Source organism: Anser anser (assembly GCF_964211835.1).
Source record: "Anser anser genome assembly, chromosome: 18".
In the NCBI taxonomy this organism is placed as follows: Eukaryota; Metazoa; Chordata; class Aves; order Anseriformes; family Anatidae; genus Anser; species Anser anser.
Window position 1 is genome coordinate 1,824,329 of NC_139739.1, and position 27,517 is coordinate 1,851,845.

General features: G+C 57.0%; 2 protein-coding genes across 4 annotated transcripts in view; one reads left to right on the forward strand and one right to left on the reverse strand.

Moving 5' to 3' along the window:
* Nucleotides 1-937: 937 nt before the first annotated feature.
* DAO (D-amino acid oxidase) lies at nt 938-9,304 on the reverse strand. 2 transcript variants are annotated; one of them, XM_083803982.1, is made up of 11 exons: nt 9,173-9,304; nt 8,373-8,577; nt 8,083-8,197; nt 7,637-7,713; nt 7,213-7,278; nt 6,889-6,943; nt 6,405-6,509; nt 6,245-6,327; nt 4,923-5,040; nt 4,630-4,728; nt 938-3,197 (listed from the first exon to the last, which is right to left on the reverse strand). In XM_083803982.1, exons 2-11 carry the CDS (start codon nt 8,564-8,566, stop codon nt 3,066-3,068), a joined length of 1,044 nt encoding a protein of 347 aa, XP_083660108.1. In that variant the 5' UTR covers nt 8,567-8,577; nt 9,173-9,304; the 3' UTR covers nt 938-3,065. The 2 variants fall into 2 exon arrangements, with proteins under 2 accessions (XP_083660108.1, XP_083660109.1); XM_083803983.1 differs by lacking the exon at nt 9,173-9,304 and having other exon boundaries at nt 8,373-8,705.
* A 2,263-nt stretch (nt 9,305-11,567) lies between these two features.
* The window catches only part of SSH1 (slingshot protein phosphatase 1), a 35,900-nt gene continuing 19,950 nt past the window's right edge, over nt 11,568-27,517 (forward strand). Inside the window, exons 1-2 of one of the 2 annotated variants that reach the window (XM_083804135.1) lie at nt 11,568-11,800; nt 15,347-15,387. In XM_083804135.1, the coding sequence (XP_083660261.1) occupies nt 11,735-11,800; nt 15,347-15,387 (107 nt within the window). In that variant the 5' untranslated portion in view covers nt 11,568-11,734. Of the gene's footprint in view, nt 11,801-15,346; nt 15,388-16,235; nt 25,672-27,517 lie in introns of those variants that run through there. The other variant, XM_083804136.1, reaches the window with a different exon arrangement.

A 27,517-nucleotide genomic window follows, 5' to 3' on the forward strand; every position in this document is an offset into this window, starting at 1 on the left:
AGTCCAGGCATTTACAAACAGAAGGTTGCTCATGTCTGAGTCAAAAAGACGAACGAGCCGCACATACTTTGGATGCTAATTCGGCGTGCTCCCGTCCCGGCGTGCAGCAATCTTCCCTCTCACGGCTTGTGCAGCCGCTGACAGTCCGCTGGGATGAAAAGTCTCATTTCTGGGAATGGAAACAGTCGGTAACTGCGGAAGCGATTGCGTCGTGGAAGCGATGCTTGGGGAGAATATTCATTCTTCTGTGTTTGCTGTGATTTTTTTTGGCACCCTCAGCCATTTCTGAAGCTCTTTTCTGCTTTCCAAAATGCCAGAGCTGCTGTTTGCTTACAGAGGATAACTTTACTGATACTTGATGTATTTCCAGCTTTGTTTTGTGTCACAGGCAATCGTTGTTGGGAACTGTGAGTTCGTAAAATGTGCTGATGCTGGCCTCTGGAGATGGCATTTTTTGCTTATCAGGGAAGTTTTTGCAGTAGCTGTCCAGGCTTCCCACTGCTTCTCTCCTACCTTACCGTTGCCACAAAAACGGACTTAAATCTCCGTGACTTCTACCCCACGGTGTTTCATTTGTGGCTTCCAGCAGCGTAAAATACCTTTCCTGTGGCCCTGGCCTCCAAACAGAGCGATCAGCTGAGCCAAGCGAGAGCATCCCAAACATTTCTGTCGGGGTCTGGGAGTTCGTAGCGGGCCGGGGGCTATCAGCAGCAACGTGCAGGCAACCACATCACTTCACACTGGGGTATTTCGGGTTCAGACGTCTACTCAGAAAGTGAAATGATGGCTTTTCCTTCCACGGGATGAAACGTTCAGGAAAAATGTGCAGTTAAACACCGGGGAGACGGACTGATGATCTGCTGAAGTGTTTCTATTAAAATAGCATTTGAGGCCCTGTCCGTGCTATCATTAGTAAGAGAAAGCATCACACACGAGGTGCTTGAGTATGACCTTTATTGTGCACACATATTAAATTGTGACCTTTTAGAAAATAAGCAAAATTAGACTGCAAATAAAATTAAACACCTAATCACTTCTGTTTGTTTTCCGAGAGGCTGTGTAAGATTGCATTTGTCTCCTGGCCCACGCAGAACGGCTGCTCCTAACGGCTCTAAGATCAGAGGAACCAAAAGCTTATTGCGAGCTTGCTTATTGCTTGCTGCTACCCCCCTGCCTCCCGAGTGTAACTCTTCTGAAATCAGCCAAGGGGTTTGGGCTTTACGGCAGCGCAAATGGGGGGAGAATACGGTCCTTAGCATCTCACGTCTGGAATGAATGAAACTGAGCGGATGCTATTGCACTGAACGGCTTTTACTGGAGAGGCACCACAGACCATTAAGTTTCGCACTAATCAACGGTAAATTTTCTCCATCCATCGTCACCTTTTCCCTGTCCTTTTCTGGACTATCACCCTCTGAACGTGGCTGCAACGTATCAGGTGAGCTGCCAGGTGAAGTGGGAAACCCTCCTGGCAGACAGGCTGGATGCGACAGGGGCTCCTGTTTTTTCCTATGCCTGTCTTGTGTTTTTTTTTTTTTTAACAAGCTGCAGAGGTGCACCAGCTACCAGCATTGGTAAGAGGGCGGGCAGTTAGCTGGTGCCCTCTGCAAAGCTTTTCAGGGCGTTCTGACTTGCAAAGTGCACAACACGGACAGTCGCACGGTGCTCGGTGGAAAATCGTGCCCCTGGAAGGTCTCCCAGGGCCGCGGCTGCTGGCACAGCAACCTCCGTGGCGCGGTGGAAGATGAGACAAGCCCCGATTGCGCCCACGGGGCAGCAGATCCCTTGTGCGCATTCCACCCCAGCAGCACGGAGTGCTCATCACCGCTCTTCTCCTTGGGGAACCCGAAGCAGCCCATCGGGAGCCGGGTCCTTCGGCGGGGCGCAGCTGTGCCCGGGCTGCGGCCACAAAGCGTGCCCTTCCCACGGGCTGCTTCAAATCCAGGGCCCCAGGAGGCGAGGCGAGCCCGGCTGCACGGCCGCCTCTCCCATTCACTAGCGGCAGCTGCCTCGTACATCCCCAGCCGGGCTATTTCTGGCATCCAGGGGGAGAGGAGCTGCGGCAGAAAGGAGCCGGCTGGGCTGCAGAGGAGAGCGAGGCAGGCACCGCGTGCTGGGCGTGGGGCCACCGCCTGCCTTTGGGTTTGAGACTAACGCTGCTCGACCCTTTCTCTTTGGGAAGGCTTCGGAGCAGGAAAGGCACACGGCACGGGAAAACTGGCGGGGCCGAACCTTCGGAGAGGTGCCCCCAGCGCCAGCCCCCCCGACCGCAGCGCTGCTGCTCCAGCCCCGTCTCGCAGCCGAAGGAGACGAGGAACCGAAGGGCCCGTGGGAGTTTTAGGGACAAGAACGGCTATTTTGCGTATGCTCTCCGCTATATATAGAACCTGGCAAGCACACGGGGCTGGAACATGTTGCTTTTGTTACTAAAAACATCATCTGGAAAGCCCATTTTAGGTAACTGCTGCTTGTCTATTGCCAGCTACACTAACCAGGTGCCATAGACCCGTGCTCGGTCCTGGCACGAGCGTAAGGAAAGCTGTTGTGGCCGGAGCACGCGCCTTTAGAGCGGCTGTCACTTCCCTGGGAGCTCCAGAGCTTCTTCCTACTAAGGAGCTTTTGCCTCCCGGGGGGAGCCTGCAAATCTAATTAGGCGCTGGGTGTCTGGGCAGTCGGTGAAGACCTCGGGTGGCACCGGCTCGGTTTCAGATCCCGTCCCGTCGCGCAGACGAACGGCAGGACTGCCGGGATTTCAGCCGAACCCTGCCTGCCCTTTGCAGACTGATCCCCGGGACAGAAGTGCACTTTGCCACAGATAATTAGTCCGTGTTTTGAAGCACTTCCTTTAGGCAGGTTGTGCGAGGCCACGGTGGAGGAAATTCAGCCATCTGGCTAATGGCAGCGACAGAACTGGCAGCAGCCCGAAAACGAGACACCGGGAAGCAGCGGCGAAGCTGGCAGGAGGGTCGAGCAGCCCACGTGTGCATCACCACCTTATTCGCGTCTTCCTGCTGTGATTTCTAAGCTACTGCTGTCACGATAATCCTGGCTGAGCAGGCAGCAACTCACAGGTGGGACTGGGGCGGCCTGGCCAGCTGCTTCTCCTGCAGGATGCTCCCCAACAGCCTGGCCGCTGCCATGGCGCAGCCCCAGTGGATGGTGATCCCGAAGCCGCCGTGCCCGTAGTTGTGTATCACCTGGGGAGAGGAGAAGGCATCAGTGCCGGGAAAGCCGTGCTGGAGCCCCTGGGGTTAAAGGCAGCAAGGAGCCGCTGTGGTGCCCAGAAATATCCCTACTGGCTTCAGGCTGACCCCCGTGGGGTGCCAAGGGAAGCTCTCCTGCTGCTCGTCCACCCAAACCCCGACCCTCCTCGCCGCCCCAGTGCCTGCCCCCAGCCTGCAGGTGCCCACACCTTCCCCAGGGCTGCCTCGGCCCTGCAGCACGGCTCCGCCGCCCTCCGCTCGCTCCCTCCCTCCCGAAGCTGCTGCCCCCCGAACGCAGCGGCGCCGCTCGCCGCCGTGGTGCTCCGAGCACGAGGTGCTGGTGCCTGCGCAGCGCCTGCTCCTGCCGAGGGAAATGACTCCGCTTCAGCTGGAGCCCGTCTCACTGCTGGGATCGATAGCTACACCTCTCCTGCGCCGAGGCAGTGTAGATACGACGTGCTGATACAGGAACGGAGCGATCCGTAAATTAATTCAAACACGGCATTGCTTTGAACCATGCTCTGGGCTTTGCCTAAATACACGGAGTCCTTTCCAAGCCTCTCCAGCTAAAAATTGAATATATTTTCACTACATTTAATTACATTTTGCAGTCACCGCCCCCTTTGGAGCTTTAATCTCTTCTTCAAAGCTGTAGAGAGACATATGCAGGCAATCAAATCACGGATTCCCTCTGCAGGTCTGCTGCTGGGCCCTCAGACAAAAGCGCCAAGGAGCGACGCGGTCCTACACCAGCAGGCGCTGAGCTGAGGGCGCAGGGACAGCTGGCACACTGAACTCGTGCCATTCCCGGTCTCCTTTCTCTTAAAAGAGATACTGGCAGCGCATCGCCTTTGTGTCTGAGGCAGACACCTGGCTTTACCTGCGCTGAGACGGATTTATCAGTCCCACACAGCCCCACTGGTGTCTCTCTGCCTTCACCACGATCCCTTTTGTGCTGCCCTTTGTTAAAATCGCACCACTACAAATACCGCCGCCACTGCCCGGTTCCCGTGCGCCTCGTGGTTCTGGGAGCAGCAGGGCCAGGGGGCTCGGTGCCTCCACGTTTTTCTCCCATCTCTTTTTTAGGGTGTGTGTGTGTGTGTGTGTCTGTGAAGGACTAAGCTCCAGCTGCACCTTTTTCTTTGGCAGGAGCACTCCCTGCCCACTCTCCCCACAAAATCCATTAAAAAAATAAAATAAAATATAAATATATTTAAAAAAAAAAAAAAAGGGCTGAAAGCAGCCCAAGGATTTCCCCGTTACAAGGGGGGGATGGCGCGAGGACTGACAGCGGGGCAGTGCGGCTGAGCAGCAGCGTTTGCTGGGACTAATTATCTCTGTCTGGGTGCTGATGTCGTGCTGTGACCAGCACATAATTAGCACCATGGTTAACGATGTTCAGCACTGGGGGGGCTGTGCACGGTACCTCTGCCTGCGAGTGCCCGTGGCGGAGGGTCTCCCTCTCCAGGCGGACTCTGGGGCGCGCCGGTCTCAGGCCGCTCCATTCCTCCACGATCTTTGCTTTCTGAAACCCAAAGCCCGTCAGCCCCTGCCCAGAAGTCCTCCACGTTAGGCAGCTGGAGGCACGACGGGGTTACAGAAACCCCGCCAGCTCTCCTGGCTTGCTGAAGGCAGGCGTGCACTGCTGCAGATCCGGATTTTGGGGGCTGTCCTCAACGCCCCTGCCCGGTGCCACGGCGCTGGGTTGGGGGCACCCACCTGGAGCGCGGGCAGCAGCTTGCAGCACTTCTCCCAGATGGTTTTGTGGTCCTGGGCGCTGTTCTCTTCGTTCCAGTTGCCTTGCTGGAATATCCCACCCAAGACCGTGAGCTCACTCCTGCACCAAGAGCACAAGGCAATGAACGGTCCCCAGGGGTTCCTCGTGGGGCCAGCAGACAGGGACTCGGTGCGGATGTGATTTTTGGGTCCTGCCGTGCCCCGAGCCTGCAGCGTGCTCCTGCCTGAGAGACCCTCGTGCCAAGCAGGCAAGAGAGTGGTGCCTGCGTGTCTGCTCTCCTGCCACAGGTAATTAGCCCAAGTCGTTCATTAAGCACTATGAGCACCCAACGGGCCCATGCCTGGGCAGAACAAGTGGCAGCCTGCGCCAGGGCCTCGCCGCCCCCCGAGGGAAGAATTTCTTCCTTATATCTAATCTAAATCTCCCCGCTTTTAGTTTATAGCCGTTCCCCTTGCCCTGTCGCTATCCCCGTGCCTGCACGCTGGAGCTGGCGGCTTCCTTTGGGTGCCAGCCCGGTGCCCGGCCGTGCCAGCGCCAGCAAAACGCGCACGGGGAGAGGAATTGCTGTGTAGCTGGGGCTGCGATAAGCAATCAGCTTGGAATACTTTGCTTGGGAGCCGCGAGCATTCAAAGTCCCTATTTGCCTAATGGCTTATTGCCTAAGCCTGACATACAGCACAATAGGAGGTACCAGAAACGCAGCGTTCGAGTTCCAGCTTCAAAACCCCTCTCTGCTGCCAAAGCAGGGTAGACAGCCACGCTCAGGGGGCAGCAGGCAGGATGGGCAGCAGACACGTATTAATTCAGCCTGCAGTTTAGCTCTCTGAGCGTATGCCGCCATCTCACACAGATCCCCGCTCCCCTAAGAAAGCCCCCGGTGGGAGGCAGGCGGGCAGCGCAAGGTAAGTGCTGGGAGCTGGGCTCTGCCTGGGCACTGCCACCGCTGCTCATGTTTTGGGATGGGTTTGGTCCTTGGTAAAGGACAGGGCTGGGGAAAGCAGGGCTCTGGGGATCTGCCTGCTCCGAGCAGCCGGGCTCCCTCATGCCCCGGGCTGGAGCAGGCTCCCTGCGGGCAGCCTGAACCTTGCTTGAGTGCCCTCGTCCTCCTGCTCTCCTCCCGTGCGGCAAATAAAAGCAGCAACAGGCCAGGTATGAATCCAGGCCGGGTTTATACGGCTAAAGTCATCTTGGAGGGCTGCTGTAAGAAGGGCTCTGCAGGGCAGATGCCAGCAGGGAGCCGCGCTGGTGTTGGTGCTCTCCGAGTACCGAGAACTGCCGCTAACACCGTGTCCCTGCTACCTACCCCGGTATGACGTACGGCGAGTTGTAGATCCCGGAGTCCATGTCGTGAGTGATGATGAAGTGCTTCACCCACGGGGCCCGGACCTGGGGGAGGAAGGCAGGAGGTGAGGGGGAGCGGGGTGCCCGGCCGGGGGGGACGCGCGGCGCAGGCACAGCCTCACCTTTAGGACCTGGCCGCGGGCGGGCTGCAACGCCGGGTCTGGCTGCAGCTCCCCGGCACGAACCCCGGTGCAGTTGATGACCACATCCACGCCCTGGGCAAACATCTGCCAAAAGACAGACACGGCGCGGTGAGCAGCGCCCAGGCAGCGATGCTTTCCGAAGGCGCTGCCCCAGGGAGCACCAGGTTCCTGCACCAAGGCCACGCCGAGCGGTCGGTGCGGGGCTCTGGTGGTGAATCCAACACAGATTGTTCACAATCTTCCCTGGCACAGCCCCCGCTGAGACCCCACGGCTATGGGCAAGGAAAGTATTTGCAGTTTAAGGCAAAGCCGTACTGCCCATGCCTGGTGGCTCCTCGCTGTGCACCGGCCAGTTGCTTGCTGTGCTGCAGCGCCGGGTCAGGGCAGAAATCCCTGCCCCACGCCTCCCAGCATCGCACCCCGCGCTCCTCCCGCCCTGCCACGGCCCCCATCCCCAGCTCACCTCCTGGAAGGAGCCGACCTTCTTGTGGAAAAACTTCACCCCTCTCTGCGCCAGCCTGGAAGAGCAAGTTCATCTGTTGCCAGCAAATAAAAGTAAATGTACCATCCAAATGAGTGCCTGTAATTGATGCCCAGAGTAGGTACGGCTTGTTGCTCCTTGTAATAAGCATCTGTGGTCTCCTCGGTGGTTCCTAGATGGTCTCCAATTATTATTAGCTCGTTTCCCTACCGACCCAGGGCTGCTGCTGGCTCGGCCAGCCCTGCTACTCCCTCCAGCAGACCGCAGCTCGCCAGGGAAGAGCGGCAGCACCGGCTCCGTACTCACCTGTTGGTGAGCCAGGGCAGGTAGCTCCTGCACTCCAGCATCAGCGCCGTGTTGAACCAGCCGTAGCTGCAAGCAACGAGGACAAAAAGCGATAAGGGCCCGCAGCAGCTTCCCAAGGGCGGCCGCATCCTGCCCCGTGCAGCAGCACTTCGGTGGCTGCTGCAGCTCCGCTCCGGGACTCGAATCCGCAGGGTACAAATGGGGTGCTATTTTTTCCCCCGTTTACAGCATTAGCACCTCCTGCTGATTTTCTTCCCCCAGCTCAACGATATCTGGCATGGTTTCCATGCGCCGTTGTTGTTTTCTTTGCAGTGACTCCCCCCTGTTTTAAGGGAAGCAGCTGCAATGAAGCCCAGCTCATTTCCCCTATGGGCCGGCAGAGGAAAGCCCATCACCGACCCGCCGGAAAAGGGACTGAAAATACCTATAACCAGGGAAGAGTTCGAGCTCTTTCGGTGTCAGGTTCCTGAATCCCAGGACAATGTTCTTCCAGGACGGGTCCTGCGGAAGGGGAGAAGGTCCCGTGTCATTAGGGAACCTGAACCAGCTGGCACTGCCACCACGGCAGGGGACAGAAGTGGCCGGGGGGGTGTCCCCGCTGCCCAGCCCCGTCCCAGGGCATCCCGAGCGCTGCTGTGGGCAGCGCGGCTCTGCCAGCTTCCACCCTCAGAGGGCTCAGCCCGTCCTTTGGACAAATATTGCATTGAGGGAGCCAGAAAACACCGAGTTCCAGGCGAACTGTCACAAGACAGACCGCTGGAGCGATTTGGAAGCGGTTAGAGCATTGTTGGGGAAGAAACACACAAACCTGCCCACCGCCGGGCAGCCTCGGGGCGGGAGGCTCCTCACCGCCTGTGCCCTGCTCCTTACCGGGACGGGCCGCGTAAACAGGTTGTAGCCAGAAATTGGGAAAAGCCCCATCTCCTTCGCGTCCGGCGAGCCGAGGTACCCCAGCAGGTGATCGAAGGTCTCCTTGTTCCACAGCCTGCGGGGAAAACACGGCGGCACCGGCTCCACCAGCACCCTGCCCGCGGAGCCGGCGGGCAGGGCCGGCCGCTTCGCCCCGTGCCGGGCGGCACCACGGCGGAGAGAAACGGCACGAGGCGGGGACGGCCTCGGAGGAGCAGCGGGGACGACGAGGGTTGCGTGAAGTGACTCACGTCTCCCGCAGCTCGCCGCGGTCGCTCAGGTAGGGCTGCCACAGGCCCGCCGCCCCGTCGCTGGTGGTGTGCGGCGTGAAGCGGTCCGCATAGACCTCCAGCTGCAGGCAGGGCACCAGGGGGTGGAAGCGCTCATGGACGCACAAGGCGGTGGAGAGGCCGATCACCCCGGCCCCGATGACGGCGACGCGCATGGCCGCGGCCCCTGCGTGGCGAGACGCAGGGGGAAAATGCCTGAAAGGCAGTTTCGGGGCCGGGGAGCTGTGCAGTGGGGCTGGGGCCTCCTGGTGCTGGCTCCTGCAGCCCCTGATGTGATCCCGGCTCTGCAGCCGCCCTCAGTCCCCTCACGGCCGCTCCTCGCGGGAGCTTCCCTGCCCTGCAGCTCGGACAGAGCCCCACGGTCAAAGAAAATGGCCAAGGCCTGGTGCAAGGAGGGAGTGGGGGTGGAACGGGGCAGGTCACTCGAGCAGGCAGGGGAAGGAAGCCAGCACCACACCAGACCTGGTTTGGGGCAGGATTAATACATTCTGGACCGTGGTTTTATTTGTGGAAGCACGGCACCTCTGTGGCACGGTGGGCCTGGCACGTGCCTGGGCTGGGATGAGTCCCGGGGACGGGGAGCACCGCGGGCAGCAGGACGGGGCCAGGATGCCTGCCATCTGCCGTGGCTCTGCAGCTTGCAGGCAGCAGGAATCGGGGCTGCCTCTTCTAAACGCGGCAGCAGCGAGCCCCCACAGCACAAGCCAAGGGTCTCCAGCTGGTCGCTAAACAACAGAGACACCCATTTTTCACCAACTTACCTGCCGAGCAACCTCCGGGCAGCCCCTGCGGTTTTCAAAGGCTTCAGCAGAGCCAGCTCCTCGCTGCGGCTTGTTTACAGCCCAGCCAGCCGCCCGCGGTCCAAGGTCCAAGTGCCAAGGGCTCGCAGCCGCCCCCCCGAGCTGGGCAATGGGGCCAAAGTCTTTGCTCGGGACCCCGGGAGGTGGAGGCCCCCGTGCCCCGCACGCGGCTGGAAGCCAGCCCCGCAGCCCCTCCTCTGAAAAGCCCGCGGGGTCACCGTGGTCCATGGCAAAGTGCCGTCATTGCCACTTGTCACCACGGTGACTGCTGGCTTGGACGGGGAAAAAAATGGGAGCCTGGCGGATGGGGACACGGGGGGCGGGACGCCCCAGCCACAGGATATCAGGGGGTCTGTGAGAAGCGGACGCTTCAGTCTCAATTTTTGTGTCGTAAGAGAGAAAACAGCATTGCATCCCTCTAGACAGACCCCAGGGGCTGTGCTGCCCAAGTCAGAGGGCTTCGTCTCCCATTTTCTGGGCTGAAAAGACAGGCTTTTTTCCCTGCAGATACAGTTAGCATCAGCAGAGGCAGCCCCGGGAGCGCAGGCGGTGCTTGGGCAGAGAACCGCCTAAAGCTTTTACAAAAGAGGTGGTGAGGATACAAGAGACGGGAACAGATCTTCTGCAGTCGGGCTGGAAATGCGTATCGGGGCCCAGGATTTCAGCCGTGCAGCACGGCCTGGCCCAGGCAGTGGGAACTGGGTCCCACAGAAGGCAGGGGAGAGACACGGGCAGACAGGAGCTGTCCTGAGCAGAAGGATGTTTCCCCCCGAGGTCAGGGGGATGGCGAGGAGCGTTAAGTCCACAGGCTCACACGGCTTAAGCACCTGGTACCTTTAATGCTTTTGTTAGCAGAGCAGTGCTCGCACACGTTTCTGACCCCGAGCGGCATTTTGGGGGGGCTCCCACCCTCCCTCCTGCCACGGGGTGAGCGACGTGATGCCTCCATCCCCGCCGCCTCAACTCCCTGAGCTCCCAAGGGTCACCACGAGTGAAGAAACCACCCAGGGGTCCCACTCCGATGGGAGAAGCTCGGGTGCCGCCTGCTCTGCCCCACCATCACCTCCTCCCCAAAGCGCCACCAGGAAGGGGGCTGAGAAAAGAGCTGGTTCCTCATCGCGATGCCCACCCCTGCGGGCTCCAGGCCGTCTTCACACCTCCCCATTTTTCCCTGCTGTGTTGCAGAGGCAGGGGGGAAAAGGCAGTCATTCGAAGGCCTAAATTATTAAGGGCTTTACGTACAATCAGCAAAGCCTCTTATACTAATTACCCTATTACTTGTCTGCCTCTTGCTTTTGGCACCGCTGACCCCTCACACTTTCTTCAGCCCGGTTATCAAATGGCTCCTTGCTGCTGCACCTTGCAGCTGAGGCCCTGCTGGTGCTTCACCAGCGTTGTCTCGCCCCTACGGCACCTCCTTGGGGCGGCCAGGACCACGGGAAGATGTTCTGTGACTGCACGCGTGCTGTGCAGGGTGCCATCAGCAGCGCTGCTCACCGGGCGGGGTGGCTGCACTGCTTCAAGCTAGGGCAGCAGGCTGGGGGGACCCCAACCCCCAGCAGGTCCCCTCCGGCACGGAGCGGTGTGGGCTGGAGGGGACCTTACGGACCGCTTGCTTACAGCCCCCAGTACCCCATCCAGCCCCATCCAGCCCCATCCAGCACCCCCAGCTCCCCTGGGCAGCCCGCAGCAGGGCCTCACCGCCCTCTGAGCGATGAATTTCTCCCGTATGTCTAACCTAAAGTCTTCGCTCTTTCAGTTTAAAGCCTTTCTCCCTTGCCTATCGCTACACGCATAATGAGGAGCCCCCCAGGCCCTCTTCTCTTCTCTTCTCTTCTCTTCTCTTCTCTTCTCTTCTCTTCTCTTCTCTTCTCTTCTCTTCTCTTCTCTTCTCTTCTCTTCTCTTCTCTTCTCTTCTCTTCTCTTCTCTTCCCTTCCCTTCCCTTCTCTTCCCTTCTCTTCCCTTCCCTTCTCTTCCCTTCCCTTTTCCCTTCTCTTCCCTTTTCCCTTCCCTTCTCTTCCCTTTTCCCTTCCCTTCCCTTTTCCCCCCTTTTCCCTTCCCTTCCCTTTTCCCTTCCCTTTTCCCTTCCCTTTTCCCTTCCCTTTTCCCTTTTCCCTTCCCTTTTCCCTTCCCCCTCTTCTCTTCCCCCTTTTCCCTTCCCTTTTCCTTTTCCCTTCCCTTTTCCTTTCCCTTCCCTTTTCCTTTCCCTTCCCCTTCCTCTCCTCTCCCTCAGCCACCCCCCGGTACCGAGTGCCGCAGAGCCCCCCCCCCCCGACCCTCCCGCGGCTCCTTTACCCGTGCACCCCCCCCGGCGGCCCCCACCGGGCGCTATTTAACAGCGGCCCTGCCCGCGGCCCTCCCGCCCCGTCCCCGTCCCGTCCCCTCCCCGGCCCGGCTCCTCCCGGCTCCTCCCCGCAGCGCGGCGGCCGCCGCCGGGGCCGGGGCTGCGCAGCCGCCGGGGCCGGATGGAGGCGGCCGGAGCCCCGCAGCCGCCGCTGTAAGCGGGCCCCGCCGCCGCAGCCATGGCGCTGGTCACGCTGCAGCGCTCGCCGACCCCCAGCGCAGCTTCATCGGCCAGCACCAGCGAGGTGAGCCGGGCCGAGCCGGGCCGGGCCGGGCCGGGGCCGGGCAGGGCTCCGGGGGCCGGGAGCGGGGCGGGCCGGGGCTCCCGCAGCCGCCCGGGGTGGGCCCCGCGTCCCGGGCTCGGGCTCCCGCAGGGCCCCGCGGCAGCCGGGGACGGGTCCTCGGAGCCCCGTGGGGCTGCCCCAGCCTCGGCCGTGGGTCCCGGCCGGGTGGGCCCGTGCTCGTGGAGCAGCCACGGGGCACCCAAGGCGTCGTCCCCCCAGCCCCGCGCTGCGGTAGGGCTGGCACCGGCTGCGCCCCGCTGCGCCTTGTCCCTGCTCTGCCCCACAGCAGCTCCCAGCCCCACAGCAGCTCCCAGCCCCACAGCAGCTCCCAGCCCCACAGCAGCTCCCAGCCCCACAGCAGCTCCCAGCCCCACAGCAGCTCCCAGCCCCACAGCAGCTCCCAGCCCCACAGCAGCTCCCGTCCCCGCTGTGCCCCGTCCCCACACCACGTTTGCACCATGGGCCGCATCATGCCCGCACCCCGCAGGTCCCCATCCATCCATCCGTCCCAGCTCTGCTGCGCTCCTCCAGCACCCCGGTACCCCCGCAGCCCCTCCTGCGGCCCCGCTCTCCCTGCCCCAGCCTTCGTAGCCGCCGTCCCTCCCCGCAGCTCCCACGTGCCGCCCAGATGCGTCCCGCTCTGTTTTCGTCTTCCCCACGCTTCCTTTCTGCCTTCCTAACCCGACTCTTTGGTGACCCCCAAAGACAGGCCCGGCGTTTCTCTCCGTATCCTTCCCGCACACCATCCCTCTCCCCGCTATTTCCTCGGGCGCTCGTAGCCTCCGTTCCCCGCCGGGTAAACAATCCTATTTGTGCCCCGCCGGGTCGCGGCGACCCCCCGACAAGCCGTGGGGTTGAGGGCTGAGGTGCCTGCGGGCTGCTTGGCGGTGTGCTGGCGGGCAGTGACTCGTCCTCAGCCCTTCCCATCCTCATCCTCAGCCCTTCCCATCCTCATCCTCAGCCCTTCCCACAGCTGCGGTGCTGCTTCGGGTTCCTGAAGCTGCAGGGTCCAAGCTGGGCCGCATTCCCCGAGGAACCTGGCGTTGCGTTGAAGGGGACAAGAGCTAGCGGCCGCCCGATCCCCGCAGACACAAAGTGGGCTGCGGCCCAGTTGCAGCCAGTGCAGCGAGACTGGATTTAACTGGTGCGGGTGGGACAGGAGCCCGAGCTGTCCCTTACCTTTCTGTGCGTACCCGTGGTAGGCGTTGTGTTGTGCGGGGGCTGATGAAGCAGATTTTGGAAGGGTGACCACGCGGTCCTCCCCGGGTGGCATTGCCCCAGACGTTTGGTGGGACACTGCTGCCCGTGGGCCTCCGTGTCTCCAGGGTGCTTCGGTGGCTCCTAAAGGAAGCCATCATCCCCCGTCCTGTGTGAGCGGTCCCTTCTGGCAGGAAATCCCATACGGCTTTCAACCATCCTGTTCAAAAATCAGCATGGTTTTTTTTTTTTATGCAGTTGATTTCGCAGCAAAGTGCCACCGAAAAGTGCCAGCTCTCCCTCGCCTTCTGTGATCTCACAAGGATGGGTTTACAGGCTCTTCAGGGCTGTTAGCCTACGTGAATAATTACCAGAAGATTTATTTATTTTTTTTTAATGGAAAGCGATGACCAAGTGTTCCTGCTGTGAGTAAGCTGCTGCAGCCTCCCCTCACTCATAAGCTGAGGGAATTTATAAAATGGATGCTGCTGCCTGCAAGGGGCTTGCTGTCGTGTGAACGTGGCGGGCCGTAAATTCTTAGGGGTGTTTTATCTGCGGATGGAGAGCGTGGGTAACGCGCGTTGGTGAGCCCCGACGGGTGCTGCTGGCCGGGCTGCCCTCTCCGTGCCGCACCGCCCGAGCTGGCAGCGGACGTGAAACCTGGCGGCAGAGAGGGATGCTCAGCCCGAAGGGCAGTGCTCGATGCCGCCTGTGGTGCCGAGCGATTCTGTCTTGGCCTTTCGGCAGCCATTGAGCGGCGAGGAGAGAGGCAGCGGACTCGCGCCCGGGTCGGGGTGGTGAACCCCAAGCAGCGTCGGGGCCGGCCCGGCTGCGGAATCACAGCCACCGTCAGCTGAGATTTCACGGCCGTGTTTGTTTTAAACAAAAAAAAAGGTGGCTCTCGGACCCGTTGCTGTGTGACGGACCCAAACAAACAGGCCGGGGACCTGCCCCGGGCCGGGCCGTACGCCCGCCGAGGCTGGGGGACCACGGGCAGGGGGCTGGGGGTGCTGCGGGGCGCTGCCCGGGCCGCTCTGGCTGCGGCCGCGCGGTGTAAACAAACTAAAAATAGGGCTGGTATGTCTCCCTCCAGATCTCCGTCAGCTGCGGCGGTTTTAGATGGGATTTGTGTCTCTCTCTCTCTTCCCCCGGGTGGCTGTACGTCTCATATCCAGGCCGTGTGGTTGCCTCGGGGTTTTTTTCTGGGCACCACCAGTTCCGGCAGATCGCAAACGGGGCTGCTCCTGTGAGCTCCCAGCCTCCCAAGCCTTAATTTCGGGGGGCTGCGGAACAACCCAGCCCCTGCACACACACACACATGCTCGCTCACTCAAAAACTCTAAGCTGGAATGTTTTGCACGAAACTGTTTGCTTATTTTTGAGTTCTGCAAAACCACCTGGAAAGAAGGAACCCGTAGTGTGGCCCGGTTTGATGTGGGTTTGAAGCAATGTTGCAGTAAATAACAAAATATTCTCCGAGTCCTAACGGAGCACGCTTGCCTGAAGTCTGTGTCTCCGAGCTAACGAGGCTCTGGTGTCCAGCGAGCTGCAAGTTTCCGCGAAGGTTTTTCCCTTTTCAGAGCAATCCTTAAGGTCCTGGGTCCCCAGTGCAACCCGGCCCTTTGAGGGATGCTCCCGGCCCTCTCTGGTTACGCAGGGACAAAAGAGGAGAACCGTCTCTGAGCCTTGCTCTTCCCGTCAGCTCTGGACGCAATTAGCCACAAATTCCGTTTTTCTTTGTTAGGGAATTTAGTCCAAAAGCCAGCAGAGAAGTCGAAGGAGGTGGCTGGAGAGCAAGGTTACGCGAAAGCGCTTTTCTTTGCGAGTAAGCTCAGGTCAGCCCGCGCGCCTCTGTTTTGAGGAAAGTACGAAAAGTCGGAGGGCCTGTCCCAGATCAACCAGCTCCCGGGGCGCTTGCAGCCGGTGCCTGCCACGGTCCCTGTCCTAGCGCTGTCCCTGCGCGCCCCGAAGCGGCTCCGGTGTGCCCGGCTCCCGTCGGCAGCCCCCAGCTCGGGCCGGGCGCTGCCCGCACGTGTGCGTGCGCTCCCGGTGACGTCCGGGTCGGCGATCTTCAAACCGATCCGCGCTCCGGGACCGGCTGCAGGATTAGGCCCTAATAGCCTTACAAGCCCCGTGAGCCCCTCTGTCACCCGGCAGCGGGTGCTGCCTGCACGTATGGCCCGGGGACGGCCACCCCAAGCCTGTCACTGCTGCGACGGGTTTAAAAAACACGTGTTTGTTATTTTTTAACTTGTCCCGTGGAAGCTACCGGCGTGTAACTTTCTCTGTATCCCTCTTTTCTCCCCTCAGCTGGAGGCTGGCAGCGATGAAGAGCGCAAATTAAACGTGAGGTAAGCGGAGCTGTTTGGCTCTAAGCGTGTTTGCACTGCTGTTAATTGCCTGCCACGCATCTCAGCCCTGATCCCACGCAGGGCTCCGGCCCGAGCACGCACGCCCGCCTGGGGGGGGATTGCGGGGCCAGCCCTGCAGGAGCTGAGCTCTGGGGGACGGCCTTTCCCGTATCGATTTAAGTTTGGGACCAGTGTTTAAAGCATAAAAGAGGGTTAGGTATTTTTTTTTCTTATTTTTCTGGTGTGAAGAAACCAGAAAGTTGCAGGGAAGGGGGGTGTGCTCCTGGGGTGGGAAGGGATGAGAGCTCTGCTCCCTCCTGGCTATGCAGCCATCCTGTATAGGAATTCTGCTTCCTTGCTGCTGGGATCCTATAGGGCTGCTTTGCTCATACAGGGGGAGGAGAAGGCTGGGATGCCCCGCTGGAGAAGGGAAAGGCCGCCCTCGCTGACGCTGTGCAGACACGAGAAGCAGCAGCGATAAAGCTGCTCTGGTGGGACACCCGCCTAATGGGGCCGAGTAATTACGTGGGTTGTCCCCTCTAAATCCAGCTGCTGCCGACTGCGCTTACCCTCTAACCTGTAAACCACAATTCGGGAGATAAAGTATAAAAAAAAATCACAGCAGAGCTTCGGCAGGCTGGTTCCCTTCTTGTTGCTACTTCCTACTTCAATTATCCTGTTTCAGATAAGAGCGAAGCCACTTAACGCTGCCGCGCGGGGTTCGTTCTTGCTATTTCCACCCCGCTGTGTGCTTTGAGACGCATCGTTGCGGCGCTACGCGAACGAGATGCTGGCGGCAGCTTTCTCTTCAGCCTGGTGGATTGGTTGCTGAGACGAGGACAGAGCAGATTCGGGTTGGGGTCTGGGTTACCTTGCAGTTGGGAGCAGCGGGCGGGTGGATGGATGTTGGGTGTTTTTTGTGTTGCTGGCCAGAGTGGTCACGGGGGGATGGACACGTTGAGACTGGGCTTAAAATCTGACGCTTTTCTTTTGGCCACTGAGAAGTGCTGCTACACCAACACTAGGTACTGAAGTCCCGGGAGCCCCTTGAGGATTCTTTTCCACGTACGATTTTCCTGATAAGAATCTGGTAATTAAATCGCTGGATGCGCCTAGAGAATAGGGGGGCTTTTGTGCTGACCCTTTGCTGTCCTCGGGGAAACGCTGCCGAGGACTGGAGAAGACCTGCGGCACAGACCCAGCTTAGATGGTAAATGCAGCTCCTCCGCGCAGGGGGCTGGATGAATCCCACCTCCCCTTCCCGCTGAGCTGCTCCGGGCCGCTTCCTGGAGACTTTACGCGGTGCCCATGGGGTGGCAGGATTGCTCAACTTCACCGTGCTGCTTCTGCAGCGGCTGGGGGTTCAGGTTGTCTCCTCTGAAATAAACCCAGGAGCAGGCTGTGATGTTATTTGCTGATCTTTAGACCCTGGACTAGCCTTGCTGGAGAGTTAGGTGACAGCTGTGCTTTGGCACACGTGCCCTGGGTGCAGGGATCAGCGGTCCAGTGCCCGGCTTTGTAGACCTCAGTGGTCCCAATAGTTAGAGAAAGGGTCGTTGGAAACCAGAGCCCAGCTTGCTGCCGGCTCAAACTGCATTTTGTTGGTACGAGATGAATGTGCTACTACACATTTATGGCATAGCTCCTTCATCCACTTGCTGAACAGATGATTTTCATTCACTCTAAAAAAAATTCCAGGATTTTCATTCTGGACTGCGTCGTTGGATCCGGTTACGTGAACTATCGATTTTTATTTTTATTTTTTTCTCTCTGAAGCACTGGGACACAAACCACTTCTTCCAAGTTTGAGAACCGGCCGCGCATTTTACTCCTCTTTGGTCTAAGTTTCCTTATGGCTTCTGTCGTTCCAAAATGCCAAATTTTAGTGGTTTCCACGTGGAGGGAGCTGCCTGGAGCACCGGCGTGCTGCCGGGGGGTGAAAGACTAGGGTCTTCCTCTCCTTCCCAGTGCCATCCTCTGCATCTCGCCAAGTCACTGCATGTTCCCGAGCCCCTTTCTGCTCCAGTTCCCATCTGCTGCCTACAGCTGACATTATTTCCTCCTGTTCTGAAACGCTCCGAGGCGGTGTTGCGTCTGTGTGGTTCGGTTCAGCGTTGAAACCTTTCGGTGGTAAGAGGCAAGGGTTTTCAGCTCCGCGGGGCCTGCTGCTGCTTTCGAAATGTGATGGAAGGGTGGACGGCCCTGCGTCCCCCCGCTTCCCGCCTCGCTCACCAGGTGGAAGAGTGTTCTGCGTGTCTGCCAGGTTTGATAACGGTACAGTTCCTTTTCTTACTGCGTTTTTGTTGTAGCTTAATGAAGTGACTTTCTCCTTTGAAGGTCGTGGACCTGTACCAGGTCTTTCTGCAGGAGTTAGGGGGAGCCTTCAGGTTTACGGGAGCTCCCTTCACGGCTCTGTCACCAGCAGGAGGAGGAACGGCTGCGGACAGGCTCCTTCGAGAGCATCGGCCCACGAAGGGCCGCGCTACGTGGAGCCCGTTTGGTTAAAGTCGCTGTAATAAAGGTGACTCGTGGCTGGCGCTGTGGAAACTCGGGGCTGTGCACATCCAGCAACGCTGCTCGGGCTCCTCGCCTTGCTTGCTGTGCACCTCTCCCAGCCGCAGGACAGGAACACGGACCTGGCCTGGCTCTGCCCGAGCTGCCAGCCCTGCGCTGCAGCAAGGTCCCGCTGCAGCTGGTTGTTTGCACTCTGTTGTATTCCAACGCACAAAAACACTTCTTACTACCTCGGTCTTTAACGTTTTTTAGGGATTTTTGTGCACGTTTCACTGGTGGCGGCACTGAGCGAACGGCTTGCGGCCGTGTTTTGGTACCGGGGAGGTACACGGGGCTGGAGCGGCCGTCGGTGGGATTTATTTGCGGGGACGGTTCGTTTTGGACTCGGCAGGTCCTGCTCCCTGCCGCGTTTCTTGTCTCACAGCTCCTTGGTGGGAGATGGCGGGGCAGAAGCTGCTGACTTTATTAACTGTTCAAAACAGGACGCTGAATCACATCCTGGCAAGGCTGCAGCATCCTGCCTTAGCGTGCTCCATACAATGGGGAGGCAAATTCACAGGCTCGTGACCCTCGGCTGCTTGCTGGCCGGTAGGTGTGGCCGTGGAAGCCGCTGGAGATATAATTAGGCCTTTACATCTTGCGGTGGGTTGTGTGGGGACGTTCAAAGAGCGGGGAGCTGAGGAAGCGTGCACTTATTTGACACTTATTGAAGGCCTGGCCTTTCCAGGAAACTGTTGCTGACTTGAAGTTGAGCAACGCGATGAGTTTACTTGGCTGTAGGTAGGGTAACAGCAGGAGGCCTGCCAGTTTGCAGATGTGGTGATCAGACCGTTTAGGAATTGTATATAAATCTTTTTCCCTTTTTTTTTTTCCTAAAGCCTCAGCAGTTTGAAGGGAAAAAGTACCACTGGCCCTGTTATCAAAGGTACTGGCTTTGTGCTGAATGTTTTTTGGTTTTTGTTTTTGTTGTGTTTTTTGTTGGTTTTTTTTTTCCTGGAAAAGGCCAGTATGGTTTCTGTTTATTTAGGCGTTAAAGAGACGGGTCAGAAAAATATTTTGGTTCCACATGCCTCTTGATTTTTAAATACCTTAATCTTTGATAATCAGTTGCCAAGATCTGTGAGTCAAGGATTTCTCATACAAATCAGAGCTGTGGCCAGCCTGACAAGTGCTCGTAAGATGTTTTTGGAGGATGTGAAGTGCACAGGACACCGGCCTGTCCCAGCCACCGGTACGTCCGTACCTCCGAGGTATCTCCCGTTGCACCGGGCTCTCCCCATCGTCCTAGGACAGACCTAAGGCTTGCTGTAGGGCCCCAAGTCTGTACCCACCACCCATCTCAGTGGTACAGAGACCCCGTGCAGCTGGCTGGCGGAGATGTGATCATCCTCCCGCAGTGAGGGGAATGCTTGGGGGCTCAGCACGAGTGAATTAACTTTGATTGCATGAAGCCAGCTCTTATTTGATTATGTGTTTTCAAAGCAATTTTTACGGAGCTAAGGAGGTGGCAGTAGGAAGATCTTAAATAAACCTTGCAGCACCGGTAAGTTTTTATAAACCTCGCAAGCTTCCCCCTGCCACATTAAGAGAGCAGATGGAAGGTTTGAGGGGCTCCAGGTGGCACAGCTGAGCCTCCCATGCACCCTTCTTGTTTGTTTGGCAGTCACTGCTAGTCCTTGGGTTACAAACCTGCCAAAACCACACCAGCTCACCTATGTTTCTTGAGGAAATCCACGCTGCAAGGATCAGAAATGAAGGCAGCTGCAAGGGGATGCACGGTGATGTGCTGCTGACAGCCGGGCAGAACACCTCTGGAGCTTAGCCTCGGGGGCCAAGGCATCCAGAAAGGCAGGGAATGGCACAAAATCTCCCTTCAGGTTTTCCGGAAAGCTGCCAGGTTGCTTGTTTGCCTGTCTGCCATCGCTTCCAACGCTCACATCCGCGCGGAGATGGCTGCCTGTGGGGCTGCTCGCAGTGCCTGCGTGTGGGCATCTGCAGAACTTTTGGGGCTGTGGCTGTCTGCTTCTCCGTGCAACACCGATTTTAAAAGGTGGCCAGGTTTGGAGGGGAAGGGGAAAAGACGAATGCTCCTAAGGTTTTACCAAGCCTTTTTCTTCTAGAGCTAGCTTTGCCCCTGGCTGGCAGCCTCCTTGCTTTCCGGGGTGCTCCTCACCATGGGGTGCTGGCTGCACGCGCTCAGGGGAGCTGGGGAGGCTGGCTGCCTCTAGCTAAACACTAGAGGGGGTGTCTGGATTGAGCTAGAACTTCTTGACCTGCTTTTACCCTGTGTGATCCGCTGAGATTTATTTTATTTTATTTTTACGCATTACCAATGTGTCAAGTACTCCCTGGTCTCTGCTGCCTTTTTTGGAGTCATTCTGAAACCCAGCGGCTAAGCTATTTTTTGGGTTGCTGCGCCACTGTTGTCTGTAGAGTTTTCAGCCCTGCTTCCCATCCTGTTGCCTGTGTCCTGGCTGACCTCCGCTCGCTCCGTTTGGAAGCTGCTTTCTTCATCCTTGAATCTATTATTCACCTTCCTTTTCTTTTTCCAGCGGTGCCGTTGGAGAGCTTCCACCTGCTTCTCTCGCCCGTCTCCGGGCGACACTGCTGAGTGGGTGAAGCAGGGTGACTTAATAAAATAGTTTAAAGGATTAAAACAATGAGCTGACAGGAGGAATGCAGGAGGATCGGTGGACGTGCCGACAGCTCGGCTGGGGATGAGGACGGATGGGGGCAGGATCAGCTCCTCCCTGAGGAGCTGGAGGCTCTGCCTCAGATGCGTGGCCGCAGCAGCTGGGACATGTGGGTGCTCCTCTCGCTTCCCTGCACCAGCTGCCATCTCCCCTGGTATCGCATGGGGGCAATCGCAGCCACCCATGGGTCCCAGCAAAAAGCCCTTTCCCAGGAGTGAAAGAAAGGTTTCTTTATTGCCGTTGGACAGGCAGTCGTGCCGGCTGAGGTTCGTAGAAGATCTGGCCCTGGCCTTGTGAGGCCGTGGCTATCAGAGAAATGACATCATTTTGCAGTGGGAATCTCAGAAATGCTCGCTGCAATCTGAAACGCTAGCTCCAAGTCCGTCGCATAGCTGGATGATGCTGTGATCAGCCTTGTGCCTTTTTGAACTCTGCGATTAATGGGATGAGCAAAAAGGATTTATTTTTTTCCTTGTGAAACAATCTCTTATTTTATTTGGCCTTTCACCATCAAGTACTAGGGATTCCTAGAATTTTCTCTTTCCCGGCCGTTTGGGAGTTGTTCTGCTCACTTATTTTGCGCAAGTCTCTGCTGGAATGGGGAGCGAGCATGCTAATGGGTTTGCTTCCCTCTTCCTGCCCTCTCTCTTGGACAGGGCTCCAGCAATTTATCCGGGTCACGCTCTGCGCCGCAGCCGCTTGATGTGCTGGGATGGAGCTGGGGTGGGGATAGAGCTGGGGTGGGGATGGAGCCGGGGTGTCCACGGCCCTTTCTGTACCCTGCAGAGCGTCGCAGCCACTGTCTGCCCGCCTTGCATCTGCGCGGGGCTGGGGCGAAGGCAGCCGGAGGGCCCTGCATGCATGGGGTGGGCAGCAGCGGCTGGAGGCACATCATTAGCAGTCTATTTATGTTAGGAAATTAGCTTTTGTGGGCTTCATGATTGATTTCATTTTTCTTTTTCCTCTTTGTGCCGGAGGAGAGTTTGTATCTGGCGCTGTGAATGGCCTGCAGTGTCTCAAACCCTTCTCAGCATTCTTGCGCTGTGAATGTGGCCCACGCCTTGCAGCCAAACAATACATGCTTAGACTCTCCTTTTGTTGCTGCAGTGCTAGAAACATGAGGGGGAAGCCCGCTGGGTCTTCCTGCCAGCCCGACTGTCCCTGAGATGGATGGGGAGATGCTTGCCCCAGCTCTGGGGGCTGCTGCCCTGGCCCCCCTGGTGACTTGTTGGTGCCCCAGCTGCCCCCCGGGACGGGGAGATGTTCCCCGTGTGTCCGAAGGAGTTTTGGACCTTGCTGTGGTTCGCAGCCTACGGTTTGGGTTTCTTCTCCGAGTGACTTGTCTTCAGCTCGGGAAGGCCGAGAGCAGGGACTCCATAACCCATCAGAGCCGCACCCTGACGTGGCCACAAGTATGGAAGGAGCTTTCCTGCCTCACATTTTCTGTAATAAAATAGTACTTCAGAAGAGAAACATTTCCAAAAGTTCCCTTGAAGGCAGCTGCCTCAACTTGGGGTGCATCGGGGAGATCTCGGCAGAGGTTGAGCACTGCAAGGCAGCAATGCTGGCAGCACTCGCCGATGCCCGAGGTGTGCTGGGCACCTCCGGCTCGTACCACAGGGTGGTTTGTGAACACATCACAAAACCTCCTCACATCTGCAGTAATGCCTTGTTTTAACGCCACGTTTGGTGCTGGGTCTTTCCTTGCCCCGCTGTATGGGGAGCGCTCTGCTTGGCCTGGGCTGTGTGGAGCGAGCATGGCGGTGCCATCGGCCGTGTTGGTAACGGTGCCTGTGGTGTTTTGTCTCATCTCGCTGCGGCCCTGGGTTCTCCGTGACTGCTGTGTGACACAGAGCAAAGGCCGTTTGGAAAGACACGAAGTACTTTTATTAGAAGCGTGAGAAATGACCTGCTGCTGCCTCGGAAGGCTCCCGTTCTGTTTCTCAGGTTTTACAGTAGCGCCTCAGCAAGCAGCTTTGAAGTTAATTTTTCCCTGGCGCTGTTTGGTGTTGCTCAGACCCCTTCCGAAGGCCCCTTTCGGTCAGGAAGCGCTATCTGCTGCGTCTCCTGTCAAGCCAAAGCAAGCAGCCGGCGTGCTCCGGTTGTTGCCCTGCCTTGGGAAGCAGGGGCGTGCAGCTGCTGCTTTGTCTTCCTGCTCTGTGTCGCCCCAAATCTTCCCCTCCATCTGATGTGCTGCTCTCCAGTTCAGTTTATGTCGCTATTTCGGTGCGGCTCCATGACTGCCCTCAGTGTTTACAGCCTGTCCTAACACCACACCGGGCCTGCGCTGTGGGAGCGGCCTGGGGCCGGGCCCGGTTCTGCGCTCGGGGCCTTCAGGGCTGCTTCGTGTTCCTGCACGACTGCTTGGAGCCGGCTGGGCTTTCTCCAGGCTGAGCAGAAAATGTTGGCGGGGGGGATTTATTCTCCTCCCCACCTTACCCAAAAAGCTGGGGGCAAAGGGATGTGTTCTTAATTCGATGGCGCTTGGGAGACCTGCTGTGTAACGTGGAGGAAGCGCGTGAAGAGCACGGCTGCTGCTACCCGTTGCACTGATGGATGCCGAAAGTAATTGTGCTGGGGCAGGAGGGTGTTCCTGCCCTAACGCTGCTGCTCGGGGAGCCTGCTGTTAGAGGGGCCCAGAGGCAATCTCTGTCCCCAGAGAGCTCCCGCTCAGCCCTGATGGATGACCTCCTCTGCCCCCACACCACATGTACGTTTTGTTCCATTAATGAGGGGGAAATTAAGGAACTTAATTTGACAAAGATTTAGTGGCAGGAGAGCATGGCGTGGCCCTGTGCCTAGGCAAGGCTCCGTTACAGAGCTTTGCTGCAACAGAGCACGGCACCCGAACTGTGCAAGCACAGCACAGGTCAACGGAGAGGGACTGCTGGAGATGGAAGGTTAAATAGAAGCAGAGAGAGCTTCCCGTGTGAGCAGGTTCTTTGAAAGGGTATCTGGAATAGTGTCTGAGAGAGGGTGATTTAGCTTACAGGTAGCATCCAGCTAGAGGAGTGCCCCAGGTAGTAGCTGAAGCAAGCCCCTGGGTAGGTGCCTTGCTCCCCTGCTGGGGCACGAGCAGATCCCAGCAGCGGTTGTGCTGAGCAGCAAACACAAAGGTAACGAGTTCATTACAGCTCCAGAAATAGGAAGGGTCATTGCAGGTGTGATGATGAGACGGGCTACATCATGCACGCAGGGCAGTTTGGGGAGCAGCAGGGTGCCTGGGCAGCACGTTGTTTTCTGTGCTCTGCCTGTCTTAGTGAAATATTTTAATTCTCAGACTAGTAAGAGGCTGCTGAATCAGCCCTAGGCTTGGCTGGGTCTTCCCGCTGAAAGTGGTGTTCTTTGTACTAACATCTGTGTACGGATGTTTATTTTGGGATGAAATGAGTTAAGTAGCTATAAGAAACACCAACGGAGTGCTTTCTTGTATCCTGCAATGTGTGATGATGATTACGTATTATGTGAGATTTCCCATTGAAGCAGGGAACTCAAATACGCAAGGCATACAAGTTTTATTCCTGGGACATACCACAGCCTAAGCCACAACAGCAAAGCAAGCTGCTTAGGGAAAATCGTTCCATAACTGGCAACCGGCTTCCAGCTCGGTCTGTCCGTCCGGTAACTCGAGCAGCTCTGCCTCTTGTTCCGAATCCCAGTGTTTTTTTACCAGGCTGCTTGTTTGCCTTTGCGGACCCAGGGAGCGGCATTTTGAAATGATTAAAAGGCACTGCCTATTGTGTTCTTAAGCAACTTGAAATGTGACTGATGTGTGTTGCAGCCGCGTTCTTCTGGAGTTTTCCCAAAGGGGAAGAAATATTTCCTTTTAAAGCCGAGCAGCGCAGAGCCAGCGGATGGGGCGAGGGACAGTGAAGTCAGGAGGTGCTGGACTGTGTCTTGGCAATGCTGTGGCCTCTCCTTGCCCAGCTCCAGGTGCAGAAGGGCTTCTACTTCATGGACAGCAAAGAAATGTAGCTGTTAGTACCCTCCTGCTCACACGTGGCTCCCCCAGGTGCCTGTAAGAGTAAGATTTTACCCCCCTTAGGGGCTGGTGTGGTCCCGCTGAGATAGCACCATGTCCCAGGCCATGATGAAACCCCTGGGCTTGGCATTTATTTGAGAGCTGAAAGGGGCTCTTGGGATACTGCGCTGGTTGGGATTCCTGGAAGGGCATCCAGGGAATCGGTGGTTTTTGTTGTGCATGCCAGTGAGGCAGGGTAAAGGTGGAACAGAGAGCTGCTTCTTCCTCCGTCGAGGCTGGTGGTGCCTGGGGAGCGCCAGCGTGTCATCGTGGTTTGTGCCTGGAGAAGGAATTAGTCAGGGGTCTGTAAGAAACAAGTCTTCAGCGAATTCGGTGATAGCCAGCCGCTAACAGATAAATACCGAGCCACCTGAAAGAGTTTCTTGTTGGGTAGGAGCTCGGAACCGCCTGAGTCACCGCGACGCGGCACACCGAGATGCGGCGGCTGCACCGTAAGCGAGGAAGTATTTTAATTTGGCAGCTACTGCCTTTGTCACACATACATTACAGCACTGGCACGCAGGGTTTTAATTGTAAACCGCAATCAGGCAGCAGTCAATATGATGCTTTTCGTCCCGTCCAAGTGAACGCGGACCTTCCAGAGCGCCCGGCTGGTGTGCTGCGCGTTTCTGATACGCGCTGCGTCGCGCTCAGAGCATGCGAGAGGAAACAAACAAACAACACCAGCCTGTAGGAGGGAAGTGATTAGACGAGCTTCAGCTGTTTTTTTCCCCTCCTGAATGGCCTTCTTTCATCAGGATATGTTAGGACAAGTGCTTTCTCAAGCCAGGATATCAGTGGAAGACACAGTGTTCTGTAAAGTCATCCAGTTCCTGGGTAGCATCAACAGACGCGACTTCTCTGCTCCGCACAGAATATACCATCAACCTTTTCTTTTCTTTTTCTGTTGTTTTGTTTTCTTTTTTTTAATGGGTTTAGAAGCGAAAGGATGTGAGCTTTACGGCTAGTTATGAATCTTTTCGAATTTACTGACTTCTGTCTGACTCTTGGGCCAGCACAATGCTTCTGCTGTTCAAAGAAACCCAGTCCAAATTAGTATGTATAAACCACTCGTTTTTATGCTGCTAACAAACGCTGCTTGCTTGGGCATTTATCACTGCTGCTGGGGGTCAAACGCGGGGGGTGTTCTCTAATGGTAGTATTTTTTCTGTTCTTTGGGAGATTTTTTTAAAAAATGGAGCTTAGATGTTTACTGGGACTGCAGGATTTAAGTGTTTTTGTTTTTTTGTTTTCAAACTGGGTTGGAATATCGCGTCTTGCCTTTTTCTCACTTTTATTTTGCTAGCTGTCTTTTAGAGCAGTTCTATGAAGCGACTGAGGGTGGTAAAGTGTTCCTGGAGCGGAGATAAGGGACAGTGTCGGGTAATGAAAACCCCAGCCTTGGCAGTGAGGCATTGGGGTGTGCTGCCTCTCCCTACAGCCCCGCGCTGGTCCCCTCCGAACAGGAGCAAATCGGGGAGCACAAGTGGGGCTGGGGAAGTCCGAGCGGTCTGACCTAAGGAAAGCTGCGTTTTGTAAGGTTTGCGTGTGTTTTAGGAAACAAAGTTTAAATTAGAAATCTTGTTCTCAATTGTTTCTTTAGCTCTGCTTTCCAGCTCATTTCCATGCGGATACATACATGGTGGCAAAAAAAATTGCCGTGAGGATTGTCTTTCTTGCTTCTTCTGCTCCTGCAGCACAGCTTTCTCACTTGCCTACAACTGGGAATAATCTGCCTCACTGTAGAAGATTTCCTGCCTGCAATGAAGGCGAATGTCAGGCCAGATGAACTGCTGGAGCAGGCGTTACCGATGCCTTGGGGAAAGAGTCCTGTCTCGTCCGCGTTTCGTCCTGCTGTAGCAGCCTCAGTCAGTATTCCCTAGGGATCAAAGAACAGCCTTGGGGATATTTTTCCATTTTCCCAGCAAAGTATTTCCTAAAATTCTCGAGACAGAAATGCTGTGAACGATTTCCTTGTGCGTTATCTGACCGCTCCTTTCCTCTTGCTGAAAAACCAGCTGAGTGCGCGTGAGGCTGCTATCTGACTGAATATCCTATACATTGTGGTGGTGTCACTGCTGGTATGTAACTCCCAGCCTTTTTTTTTTTAACGCTTTCCTGTTAGATCTGAGGGCAGGAGGCAACAAGACTCTTCCTGGCTCGCTTATGGAGCGAACTAGCATTTGTCTGCAGCAGTTCTTGCTGCTAGTGTGTGCCGGGCAGATCAGAGCTGGGGTTTGGGATCGCGAGCAGGCTGCGGGGCTGGCGTTGAGGCACAGCTTGCTGGTGAGCCGAGCGGTGAGTGCCAGCATGCTGCGGGAGCGTAAATGGAGGAGAGCTGGTTTTAACTAGCGCGGTTGTCCTGCTGGCACTTGATTGATCCGATATATGACTTAGGGAGCCTGGAACTTAGGCTAAAATTTTAGGTTGCTTTCTAAGATAGACGGAAATCTCAAATCTAAACCTGATCCGGCTTGAAGGTTCGGTTGAAAAATGTAGAAACTTTGGGAGCCTTGGCTCTGTTCTCCTAGGAGAGAAGAGCTGAACTTGCAGCAGAAGCTGAAGAGATATGAAACTGATGTCTGTCTCCCAAAAACACTGGAGTAGATTGGAGCGTTAGCGCTCGCTTCTGCCCAGAGGCGAAGACCCCAGATAAAGCACAGAACAGATGAGTGCTGGGAGCAGAACCTCCTGTGGGATCATTTTCTGTAGCATAAATAACTCCCGGGCAGCACGGGCTCGTAATGGGGCGTTTATATTTAGTTGATAGCAGACCGTAATTAACGGCGATCTATGTTTGGAAGTGCAGGACAGCAGAAAATTCGGCTTTGTAACAAGGAATGCCTCTTGTGACGGTCGTTGCCTGATGTTTTGAGTGGGGTAGGAAATGCCGCGTAAGCAG

Coding starts and splice junctions, on each gene's coding strand:
- DAO (XM_083803982.1), bottom strand. CDS start 8,566: ATGCGCGTCGCCGTCATCGGGGCCGGGGTGATCGGCCTCTCCACCGCC. Junction 5,041..6,244: donor TCGCCGTACGTCATACCGGG/GTAGGTAGCAGG, acceptor CTCTTGGTGCAG/GAGTGAGCTCACGGTCTTGG. Junction 3,198..4,629: donor ACGGGCACTCGCAGGCAGAG/GTACCGTGCACA, acceptor TCCTCTCCCCAG/GTGATACACAACTACGGGCA.